The 12,734-nt window shown below is 46.5% G+C and overlaps 1 protein-coding gene across 1 annotated transcript in view; it reads left to right on the top strand.

The window, feature by feature from the left end:
- Window positions 1–3,543: 3,543 nt before the first annotated feature.
- The window catches only part of TMEM163 (transmembrane protein 163), a 223,582-nt gene continuing 214,391 nt past the window's right edge, over window positions 3,544–12,734 (top strand). The window contains exons 1-2 of the mRNA XM_045066554.1: window positions 3,544–4,129; window positions 9,465–9,584. Coding sequence (XP_044922489.1) covers window positions 3,928–4,129; window positions 9,465–9,584 — 322 coding nt within the window. The 5' untranslated portion in view covers window positions 3,544–3,927. The remainder of the gene's footprint in view (window positions 4,130–9,464; window positions 9,585–12,734) is intronic.

Raw genomic sequence — 12,734 nt, 5'->3', positions numbered from 1 at the left:
TCCCAGCTTTTTTTTTTTTTTTTAATAGAATTTATTTTTTAGGGCAGTTTTAGATTTGCAGAAAACTTGAGAGGATGGTACAGAGAGTTCCCGTAAATGCTGCCCCCAATTTCCCCTATTATTTCCTTTTTAAGATTTAATTTATTTGTCACAGAGAGAGAGCACAAGCAGGAGGAGTACAAGCAGGGATGCCCGATGCAGGGCTCCATCCTAGGACCCTGGGATCATGACCTGAGCAGAAGGCAGATGCTGAACGGACTAAGCCACCCAGGCGCCCCCAGTTCCCCCTATTATTGACATCTTACATTATTGTGGTACATTTGCTCCAACTAATGCACAATCGTTGACACATTATTATGAACTGAGGTCCATGCTTTAGTCAGATATCCTTAATTTTTACCCAATGTTATTTTGCTGTTCTGGGATATCTTCTAGAACACCATGTTACATTTAGATGTGTCTTCTTATGCTCTTTTGGGCTGTAATAACTAAAGCTGCTTTTTTAGAACAATTATTTTGTATGACTATTGTGATCATGAAATGGATTTCATAGGTAATAACTACACACGAAAACATCAATATAATGACTTAATTATAATAAGGGGAGTAAAAGTAAAGCCAAAAATACCTAGTATATATTTGCTTTTATAAATGCTTAGTTAGAATTGCCTCAGAAGTCAAAAAGAAGTGATCAGGTGTAGAAGTTTATAATGTAAGAGAAGACGAGACTCGGGAATGCAATATACTCTTTATTTTTGACATTTTGAAATAAGAGCTAAATAAGAATCCTCATATACACATATGGAGTTACGGGGTCTGGGGCAGTTATACATTCGGCAGGGAAAGATGTGTTGATTGCTGATTCAGATGCCATGAAAGGAACTGGCTTCAGTGTCCTGATTTTCCACAGCAGTGAACAAAGAGCTATCTATCCTGGACTTTGTGGTTGCATTTACAGAAAACTCAGTGTGGTGCAAAATATTTTGTGTTTACACCTAAAACAGAGTTAGGATTCTAATATAATTAGGAGCACATTTTAATTAACCCAGATGACCAGCCTGACATATAAAAGCCATGTGGGACACAAACAGTCTTCATTGTGCAGCAAATTTCTGTGCAGGGCAGGACCTCCATATCCCTGACCCTCCCCCACTAAATGCCAGTGGCCCAGCTCCGCCCATCCCTGGGATAACAAATTAAAGCACCTGCAAGTTCCAAAATATCCCCTAGGGGGCGGTACCACGGTGGGCTGCAGTGCTAGAGCTCAAATTTGTGAAATGAGGATAGTTTTTGTTGAGTAACAAAGACAATGCACGTAAAAGTTAGCAAGGTGCTTGGTACACAGTATGTCCTCCAAGAATGGAAGCTAATGTTACCTCCCGGTCAATCGGCAGAGATTGTTTGGGGGAGAGCCGTGTCCTTGGCATCCAGATAGATGTGGATGAGTGAAAACGGGCATCACACAAGCACCAGAGTCTTTGCCTCATGAAATGAGCAGTGAATTATTGAACAGTTATAGTTCACAAAAAAAGAGTGCCCAGAAGGAGCTGGAGTCAGAGAAATCTTTCTGGAGGAGACAAGAATGGCTTACTGAACAAGGGCAGCTGGAACTTGAAGGAAAATGTATTTATTTCATGAATAATAAATAACTCCTAGATTCTTACTTCTTCATGTGTGGTCTTCAGATCAGCAACTCAGCAGCACCTGGAGGCTTGTAAGAAATCTCAGCCTCTATTTCAGACCTACTGAGTTAGAATCTGCATTTTAACAAGAATCCCAGGCGTGCATCTGCATATTCACATTTCAGAAGTGCTGGAGTAGAGAATTGGTCAAGGGACCAGAGGAAAGAACAATGACTCTTGCTCCTTTGTGGAGAGAACCACAAACCTTGGGTGTGGGGAAGATAGAAAGACAGACGAGCACGGGTGTGTGGATGCATGCAGGGGCAGAGCTAGACAGTCCACATAATGGAGAGCAGTTAGGTAGTGAGAATTACAAATGTGCTCCCAGAACAACCTACGTCAAAATATGTATGTGTGTGTGATATTCAAATGCAGATTCCTAGCCAGACATCAGAATCTACTGAATTAGATTCTTGAAGAGCTGTAAATAATTAGCATTTAAACAAATAACTTCCCAAATGATTATTAGAATAGGAAGGGAGCTTAAAAAAATATCCAAACCAAGTTCCCAGACCATAACAATTTAATTATCTATGATATCAAATTTCTAGCAGGGGCAGAGCCCTAGGTATTTCTTGTCCTAAAGGTCCCCAGGTCATTCTAATGTTTGAGCCATTGACAGAGGAATCAATTGGGATAATGGGGTAAGGGTAAGGGGTCTGCAATATCTGAAGGATGTCTACGACTGTCTACCTCCGAGGACAGAATCAGGACCGGTAGGTAGAAATTTTCATTGTTTTATTCAAATAATTGTAGCAATTTTCCTTCTCTTCATTTTTTTCCTCCCCGCCCCCCCTTCTCTCATTTTCCCTAGCAAGAACGCGCATTTAAAATGATCTAGCCCTCCAGCTCTGAGTTTGTAATTAAAGAAATTAGGATCAGAAAGGTAAAGTGAATTGGCCAAGGTGACCGAAGATCTCATCCCAATACGACAACGCAAAATAAAATGAGATCTTTTGCCCATTATTAGTGTCCATGGCACCTCAAAGGCATTTAAATTGGACTCTGAATTTGGTGGTAGGCAAAGTGAGAATGAGAAAGGAAGTAGTTACTCAAAAAAGGGTGCTCCAATAAAGTAGGCAGGCTTTAAACGAGGAACTGATATTTTAAGGTCTCATTAAATTTGAAGACTGATAGCTGTCTAAAGATGAAATCTAAACTCTGGACTTTGGATGTTGATACCGTTAAATTCAAGCTTAGTCTGATAAACGGCCGGTTCTCCCGCTTCTGCACCTCCTGGAGCTCCGAGAGAGCGGGCGTGGGCCCTGGCGTGAACTAGGTGGTTATCTCGCTTTGCCCGACTAGCTCCGCGCGGTCAAAGCAGGGACAGTCGGCTGCTCTGGGACAGCCAGGGGAAGCTTCTCGTAGGAGGCAGGCTTCCATCCGAGTCCTGAAGAAGTGTCAACATTTGGATACTCAGAGGGCAAGTAGCGAGCTGGCAGGGGAGTAGCCGGGACAAAGGCCCAGGGAGAGTCGCAATGGGGGAACCTTGACGTCCAAACATCTAGAGCTACCAGTGGTTCCAAGGTTACCTGGTCCCCTTAAGTTGGTGCTAGAGAGAAAAATTAGGAGGGGAATGAATCAAAGCTCCTAGAAGGCCGGAGCCGGGAGGTCTTGGCGACAGGTGAACCTCGTTTTCCCGGGATAGGCGGTGAGGCTGGTAGCCCAGCTGGAGACCCTGCACCGCCTCTGAAGCCCACGCAGCTCCAGAGGAGAAAGATGTCAAATTAGGGTGCTGCCTGCTCTCTCCTGCCGGAGCGCGGCCACTGCCTTCCCGGACGGCAGAAATCCGGTCCGAGCGTGTCCCCTCCGGACCCCATCCCGCAGCGCGGGTGGGGCAGGTCTCCCGTCACACCCTCTTCAGGCCGCCAGCCGTTCCCGCGAGCCGCCGGGCGTCTGGCCTGGCCGGATCCCTCCCTACCTCCCCACCGGCCTCCCGGAGCGGGCTCGGGCGCCGGGGCCTCGGGGCGGGTCCCTGCCGCCGGCACCTGCCCCGTGGGCGGAGCGCGGCGGCGACAGTGCGGCCCCAAACCTCTGCCTCCTGCCGCGCGAGCCGTGCGGCTCCTCCACACCCCCGCCCAGCTTGCTGCCGGCGCACCTCAGCTCCTCGGCACCCTCCCTCTCCCTCCCTCCCTCTCCAGCGGTCCGTCCGTCCCTCTGCCCGCTCCGAGTCGCGGCGCCTCGCACTTCTGACTCAAGTCCTCGCCGCGTTCGTCGCCGCCGCCCGGAACCGCCGCCCCGCGCCATGGAGCCGGCCGCGGGCAGCGAGCGCCGCAGCCCCTCGGGCCCCGCGGTCCCGGCGCCGCCCCGGGGCCACGCGCCCTTGGCAGCCGCCCCCGGCCCGGGCCCGCAGAGCAACCCAGCTCGCGAGCCACCCAAGCCCGAAGAGGAGCGGCAGCTGCGGATCAGCGAGAGCGGCCAGTTCAGCGACGGGCTGGAGGATCGAGGTGAGCGCACGCCGCCCGGCAGCCTCCCCGGCGCGGCCCCTTTCCCCGGCCGGCCGGTGCGGTGAGGAGCCGCTGCTCCCGGCCCGCCTCTACCCATTCTCAGGTTGGCGGGGCGCGGGGCTCGGCGTCTCGGGGCGCTCGGGGACGCGGGGCCCGGACTTACCCCGCGAGGGCGCCGAGAGCCGAGGGCGGCAGCCCCACCTCCTGAAGTCGGCGCCGCTTGGGCAGCCGCTCCTTCCCGGGAGCGGGAGAGCCCGGCAGCCTCCGGACCGACCTCGCACGGGCCCGGGCTCTCCTCTTGGCTAGCTCCGGCCCTCCAGCGCCCAGTGGAAAAGTTTGCGGGAGGCGTTTTTTTGCTTTTGGAGCCCAGTGCTCCCGGGGGAGTGCCAGCCCTGCTCAGCTAGGAGGGACCTGAGCTCAATGTGCCCTCTTTCTAAGTCCTCTCCGACCCCCGGCGGCCGGCTCCCCGGGAGAACTTCCTTCTGCGGGTTTAGCCTCGCGGAGTCGGTGGGTGGTCGGCTCGGCGAGGGAAGACCGGCGGCCCCCGACTCTCACTCATAGGGCACCTAGTTTACCATAGGTCATTGCCCTGCTGGTTGGTGATGCGGGCAGAGGACTGGGGCAGTCGAGTTTGGACCACCAACCTCCTCTGAATGGATGCCACCGAAACCTGGTGGTTCCCTGCACACGACTTCAGCCCCTTCAGAATCCCCCCAAGGCACTGGTCTGGAATCCTGCAAACGTCCCTTTCCTGGGAGGCCAACCCCCTACCTTCCAACACACAGACGATAACCCCCTTTGAGATGCCCGCAAGAAACGGGAGAGACTCCGTTGTTCATTCTCGTGCCTCTCTCCTCCTACATCCCTCTTTCCCTCCCTGCCTCGTTTCCTTTTGGTTTGCAGGGATCCGTGTTCTTGGCCACATCCATACATTTTCTGCTGTTTTCTGAATCTAAATTCAGATCGGCCCCCTCAAAAAGACTCCGTGTTTGGGCTAAAGCCCGTTAGTGGCCGAAGCGGGATTCTTGCAGCCAGGCCCTTCTTGGGGAGCCGGCTCATCGCCACTCCACCCCCTTTTCTTGGAAGCCTTATTTTGTTGGCTGTGGCGGATTTTTATATTTCAGTCTTAGCAGGTTTTCAGTCCTATTCTTAGTATCTCCTGTACATTTTTATTCCGGTTTAGCGTTCGGATGCACGATCTCTTTGCTCATAGAAATTTTAAACTGTAGCATGTGAAATAGAATGACATGGAAACAGCAATCCCGGAGACTCTGCAGGGATTGCACAGGGGGGGAACTGGAGCTCCTCCAGTTGCAACGAGTTCTGCACCTATGTTGCAGTTTCTCCTCCTGTTCCAACAGAACTAGATACTGTTACAGAGCTGATGATGGGTGGCATCCAAGCACCCCCACGGAATCCATCACTTTTATTCTAGGTCATGTGAATTACCTTTTCCTCTGCAACTAATACTGTAGGACTCAAGAATTTTGTATTGAAGAAAGACCGAACTCTGGGCTGAGCTTATTTTTGTAGCATTGCAGGTCATTTGTCAAAGCTGGCCTATTTCTCCCCACCCCACAAAAGGACAGGAGGGGAGAAAGTGCTAGGGGGAGTTAATATTTAGCATCATTTTGTAGCTTCGTGCTCAAGTGTAAAAAGCCCTTCTGAATTAATTCTTAGGGTCATTTTTCATTGGTCAACTGAATTTCATTTTCCATTATATGATAGCATGAAAGCATTCACTGTTCATGAACGATCCCTGTGTGAAAGCATCGCATATCACACACAGCCTCTCTGTTAGCGTGAACCCTGTCCTCCAAAGAACCCAGGGCCATGTGGTATTGAAAGCTGAAAGTCAGTGTGACATTCTTTTGTTTGACTTATTGCTGACAGCAAAGAGTTAATGATGAATGGATCATTTTCGTTAAATAGATCAGATTACCTGGGGAGGTTTATTACAATATTTTGTGTTTGTGTTGTTTTTTCTTATGGGGCTGCATCTTTCCCATATTGATTTTTGAATCCCTTGGGAACAGTTCGATTGCAGCTACCTTTTTCCTAATGGTGAGAGGATTTGGGGAGGAAGAAGCTAAAGCAGTTGCCTGCTCTGCGTCTCTCCATCATGCCTGGCTTGCTTTTTTTCTAGGCCTCAATACCTATAGCATTTGTGGGGGTCCGTGCCCTGGATGTGTGTCTATATTTGGCCTTCTTTCTTGTCCTCACTTCCTTTTGAGCTATTAGAGCTGGTTACGGACTGCGTCTAACTCCCGTCAAATGCTTGCCTTATCTAGTGTTTTAGGACTTTAGAGGTATTTTCCCCTTAGAAGTGAAGGGGGCTGCTTCCTAGAAACCTAGCTAGCTGATAGTGCAGTGCCATTTGGCTGAGCCTTGTAGTCAGGGAGCAAGAGTCCTGTGGTCTGAGACTTTCAGGGATTAACACCCACAAAATAGGCCAAGTTTGTCTTGGGTGTTTCCACTTCTTCCCTTAATATCCTCTCTTCTCCTCACAGGTGTTTTCCCATCATTCTGCCCCAAGCCCCTCAAGTTGACTTAGAGTGTTACATGCTTCTGCATTTCTTGCTACCAACCTACCTAATGAATATTGCCCTTCCTTCAGAAGATCCAAGTGTGGCGATTAGGAGAAAGCAATTAGAACTAATTCATACTAGAATGGGAATGACGGATGGCTTCAACTTAACTGCATATATTTGCATTTCTCCCTCTACCCAAACAATGAGTTATCAGTCTTTCATTCCTACAACCCTTACGCTTACTAATGTTAGGCCCAGATTACAAATAGATGGAATTGGAGTAAAATTAGAAATCTGAATGTGGAGGCCAACTTTGTTGAGAAAGGGACATAGCCCTACATGCGAATGTGCAGCCTTCCTTAGCTTCTCTAGGCTGGGCTACCTTCTACTTCTGAAGCACAGCTTCCTGAAAACTTGAGGACTTCTCATCATTGCTTGTGGGTGTGTGTGCAGCTCCATGTGGAGGCGAAGGTAGAGGCACCTGTATGTGGACCATTCATTTATGAGTCTTTGTAGGTTGTCGTGCTTCCCTTTGAGGAGGGGGATCTTTTTCCATTCTTGGTATCAGCTATACTTTTAGGAAGGAAAACCTGTAGGAAATTAGCAAAGGCTGGACCTATATGGGAAAGTTCCTGCCTTCTTGGATGGTCTTCCCATTACATTTACTCTAGTTTTTTAAATTTAAAACCTCCTATGGGGGAGACATGCACACACACGATCAGATGTGGGTAAGAACCACCAGTCCTGCTGCTTAGAGGACTCAGGTATCCTGTTAGCAGGGCAGTCGAGCCTATGCAAGTGGACATCCCAGACTCCTTCCTGAGTGTGCTGGTCCACTGTGGGGTGAGGCAAACAGTGGTCTGTGTGGTCAGGACCATATCACTATAAACAGCTGGCTTTGGAAGGAAAAATAATTGTTATGTGGTGGAATGAAAAACCCAGATCATTGTCCTTTCTCGTGGAAAATGAAATCTGCTTCTGAAAGGAACCTTGTTTTTACCCCCAGTGGATAAACCTCTTGTGATTGTTGGTGTCAAAATACGCAGCAAATGAGCTGCTTATTTGAGTCAGTACTGATGTGTTACAGCTTCACTTCTCCTGAAAATCAATTGGCCAGAATGAAAAGGAAGATTTTTATATCATTTGGGAAAAAGGAAACAAATGATTGGGAGAGTGTAGGACCTGCTCCCTCTAGGTTGGCTTAAACAGGAGATAAGGTGATTGTTATTGAAGGGGTGTTGTTTGGTGGCTAGGGAAAAAATAGACAAAGGAATAAAAACAGGCCGGTGAAGGGATTTTAATTTGAAATGATGTGTACTGAAGGCAGAATTTGAGGAGAGAAGGTTTATCTTTTTTCATCCAAGTGCATTTATTAAGGAAGGTTTGGGGAGATTTTTACAGTGAGGTGATGGAGAGGTGTTTAGACCTACCTTTTGCACGCTGCTCTACATTCTGATCCCATGCAAATCTACAGGTTTTGATTATTTAAAAATCTCCGGGCCATAGACTGGGTTCGCTTAGCACCTTCCTGGAAGTTTCCTGTTGCTTCCTTGAGGACTTGTTGAGGTCGCTTGGATCTGGGTAGTGAATGAAATGGAGAAATTTTACCAGGGTCTTTTATAATTTTGGAAGAGGATGTAGTTTTCAGGCCAGAGGCTGAGCAGGGTGCCCAGCTGGTTAAGTGGGATGGTGTCTTTTACACCATGTGCCAGCTGTGAGATGTTGCACGCTGTTTTACCAATGGGTACCTAAGCTCGGACAACCAGTTTCTTCACCATCTGGAGCTGTCGTGATGAAGCTGCTCCACCCCTGAAAGGTATGTCCTAGGATGTTTAGCTCAAGGTGGTGTCACAAACTCCTGTCAATGGAGAATGCATGAGAATTTGGTCTTTCCTGCAACAAAGAGACGCTGTCTATGATCTGTTTTTGAAGGAGAGGAAAAAATAGAAATCAGGGTCATGCTGAAGATGTTTTGACCCTTCACCCAAAGCAAATGGAGCTTGGGCATCACCTCTAAGACCTCATGAATTTCAGTTGGTGCCAGGGACCCTTGGTGTTGAAAGCATCAGAGACAAAAATCAAACCTTCCTGACACGGGGCCAGCCCAGAAAGCTGTGCCCAGTTTGAGTAGGTTTACCTGACTTGAACAGTCTGAGAACTGTTTGCCTCATGAGTGGTATAGAGCAATACATACTACAGAACAGAAAGGTAGGAAGAAAACAGGGCCTACAATGGAGGTCTGGTGGCTATTGTTGGTTGCGATTGAAGAGAAGTCCTTCTCTTCCTGTTAATTGTTGAGGAGGGCAATGAGGCTGTTTGCCTTCAGGGACTCATGGCTTTGGGCGAAGGCTCTTTGACCAAGTTGTGGGCACTGCCTGTGGGATCAGTGCAGATCAGTGCCTGTGGCTGAGGAGCCCACAGGCCCAGCTCAATATGGGCTCATTGTGCTGTTTTCCTAATGAAAGGGGCTTGCTAGAGCAAGACCTACATAGCTGACTACATTCTGGGGCTCACGGGTCCAGGTCCAGTGAGTGGGTCTGTGGGGTCTTTCTAGAGAGGACGACTGCTGTTAGCCTGCAGGCATACTTGCCCATGTTGCTAGAGCCTGTGATTTGGCAAGAGATGCCAGAAAGCCTGATTTCCAAGTGAACCCTCCTAATTGTTAAAACACAGTGTGGGCCAAACAAAACACATCTTGGCCCACGGGCTGTCAGTTTGCAGTCCTTGGATAAGAACGTGTAGCTCTGGCTGTGGGTTTCTTAATAAGGAAATGTCTAACTTCCTTTTCTCCTTGTTTTTGTCAGGCTTACTAGAAAGCAGCACTCGCCTGAAGCCTCACGAGGCCCAGAACTACAGAAAGAAGGCGTTGTGGGTCTCCTGGTTCTCCATTATTGTCACCCTGGCCCTGGCCGTGGCTGCCTTCAGTAAGTATGCGGAGTCCTGCTGCTCCATACGGGCTGCTGTTGTCTGGTTTATTCTCTCACTCCTGTACAATCCGCTTTTGCTTTCAGTTGACTATTATTGATGGGAAAATTTTTTTTTAGATGATGGGAGAGTCAGGGTACTTATAAATTAGTAAAATGGCTTCTCTCCTCTGCAGAGGGAAGAGGTGGGTTAAGAAGAAACGAAGAGGGATCCTGGGAGCTTTGGCTCTCATCAGTATGCGGGTTTGTGGAGGGAGATTCTGGCTGCTAGTTGAATAGGGAAAATATTCTCTTGGTGGATGCCTTCAGCTTGGGCTGACATGTGACAAATCTATATCCTTGAGATTTGCATTTTGAGCTTAATGCAACCAGATGAGTGCAATATTGCAGTACATGCTCCCCTCCCCCCCGCCCCACCCCCTCCCATGCCGGCTGTGTAAGGTTTGGATGCAAATCATGTGTACATTTTAATGAAAGAGGAATGGGAGGGTCCTCCATCAAGTTTTCAGTGACAAGGGAAACAAAAATGTTTATGACAATCAAGAAAAGCTAAGATAACCGAACATTTTGTGCCTATGTATAATCTATTTACTGTTTATGGATAATCCTGTTTAGGTGTTAGGAAGCCCTCTGACATGCATTTTCTCAGCTAACATTTGCAGCCTAAAGAAATGTGCATATGCTATTTATTCTTATTAAACGCAAGATGGTTTCTAAGCTTAAGCGAGGACATTAAGCTTTATCTCAACCTCGGTAGAAACCACCGTAGGTTTTTTCCTTTTTTTTAATTTTTTAATTTTTTATGCTGGGGTAAAGAGGAATGTATTTGGGGCATGTTGTGATTAATTTTTTACTTTGCCAGGAAGATCTATATTCTTAGTGATAAGAATCATGCCAGATGTCTCATGTGGCATCCCTCAGAGTGGGAGAAGAAAGGGCTGTCTGCTGGAAGATGCTACTCTGTGTGTGTTGAAAATTCTATTCTGTGCAGTTAGACCTGCTGCTGGAAGTTGGTATTGGCTCCCAAGAGGGAATATTAGAATTTGACCAAATGCTCCCTGCAAAACTAGGCATATATTACTTGGCAAAATTTATATTGGAAACACTGTGCTATATTGTGGCTCTAGAAAAAAGCCAAACATTTAGAAGTAGTGGGTAATGCATTTCAGAGTATAAACATTTACCAGTGAGCCAGAAATCTAATCAAGAGAATTCTGATTCCTGAAAATAGCTCTTCCTGCCTCTTGCCTCCTCTTCTTCAGCTGAAACAAGAATAACGAATCTGATTGATGTCCCTGGAGGGTAATTCAGTTGTGGTGGTTGGTGGTGGGCCCTGGATCAGACACCATCATTAACATATGTAAAGAAAGAGGCATGGAATGAGGGGTGGTGATTTACCAACTGAATAATAGTTACTCAGACATGTCCTCGTGCCTGATAGAGCTGTTTTGATTTTATCGTGTGGGTGTTTGAATGAGGACACAAATGTGAAGAAATACGGAACAAATCTTTCCTTTGGGAGAATAAGTCTATATTTGACGTACTTAATCTCCTAATAGGGAAAAATTAGGAGAAAATGTTGGTTTCATATGTTATGCCTGATCAGTTGGGTTATTTTGAAAATTTTGTTCTCTTTCCTTTAATAGGAAAAGCCTGTTGCATAATGCATATGGAATTAGAATGTTTTCTTTCTTTTAAAATGATTTTACACCTCTAGTGAGTATTTGATTTAAATCCTCTAAATTCTTGCCTATAGAATGTTGGCATTGGCCTATAATATCATGATTTGTGTTACTTTCTGTAATATAATTTGTTCCCAAGTTGGTTTCAAGTTAAACCAAAAAAATGTAGAAGAGTTCTGTTTTCCCCTACTTTAACTATGGAGTAGCTTTTGTGTGTGTGTGTGTGTGTGTGCGCGCGCGCGCTTGCACACACGCACACACGCTTTTGTTTGTATTTTATGGTTTTTTTAAAGATTTTATTTATTTATTTGACAGACAGATTACAAGTAGGCAGAGAGGCAGGCAGAGAGAGAGAGGAGGAAGCAGGCTCCCTACTGAGCAGAGAGCCGGATGCAGGACTTGATCGCAGGACCCTGAGATCATGACCTGAGTGGAAGGTAGAGACTTAACCCACTGAGCCACCCAGGCGCCCTGTATTTTATGTTTTAAACCTTTGTGGTGGTCTCTGGTTGTGTTGTTTAAGGTTGTCCTGTTTACCTTTTAGGTTCCTAAATGCATTTGTAATATGAATGATTTAAAACCCTTTTTAAAGTGTCATTTACATATTGGCAGACTTTTGTGCAATCTTTTTCATAGTTTTAAATGGAAAGAGAAATAAGGATTAGGTAATATAAGCTGACTTTGAAATTAGGTTTAAATTAGTATCTAAAGGAAAATGGTATGCTTTCGAAATGGCAATAAATATGTTTTTTAAAAAATTGTCACAAGGATCCCCCAGTCGGAGATCTTCAGGGAGGTGGTTGATAGAGATGTGGGATGAAATGGGATAGGCTGGCGTGGTGAACTCCTGTGCCACCCAATGAAATGGTCAGGTTGGACCAGTTGGTCCTTTTAAAGAGAATTAATGTTGAATGACTGCCTGTGATGCTCTGATATAGCAGAGAAGTCTCTGCACTGTGTGTGTGTGTGTGTGTGTGTGTGTGTGTGTTGGTGGAGACCAATAATCATGGTGATTAGAAGATCATATTGATCATTACATCTTGCCGCTGCTAGAGGTAGACTCTGCAGGGAAGGAGGAGCATCCATCCTTGCATGGAATCAGTATGCAACATTATTGAATGAATGAACTGAGAGATTTTAAAAAATCAATTTCTTTCTTTCTTTCTTTCTTTCTTTCTTTCTTTCTTATTAGATGGAATGAAATTATTTATTAGAAAGAGATAAATTTGATCTAAAGGATTATTTAGGTACCAAGCTTAGAGCTCATGTATTTTTACAGATACCTGAAGAACTTTTGAGAGAATCTGATCATGCTCATGACCGTTCTCTCGCGAAGGGCAGCGACTTGGAGCCGCCCCTGCTGGGGTCTGGTGGAATTCCTGTCTTCATCTCACCTGCCATCTTCTCTTTTATCATGGATGCTGATTTTTGCTGAAAAAAAAAAATGCTGTTGTCTTTTTTTGTGTGT

Source organism: Mustela putorius, unplaced genomic scaffold (genome assembly GCF_011764305.1).
Source record: "Mustela putorius furo isolate JIRA1106 unplaced genomic scaffold, ASM1176430v1.1 tig00003867_pilon_pilon_pilon, whole genome shotgun sequence".
Lineage (NCBI taxonomy): Eukaryota > Metazoa > Chordata > Mammalia > Carnivora > Mustelidae > Mustela > Mustela putorius.
This window is presented reverse-complemented; position numbering and strand designations above follow the sequence as displayed.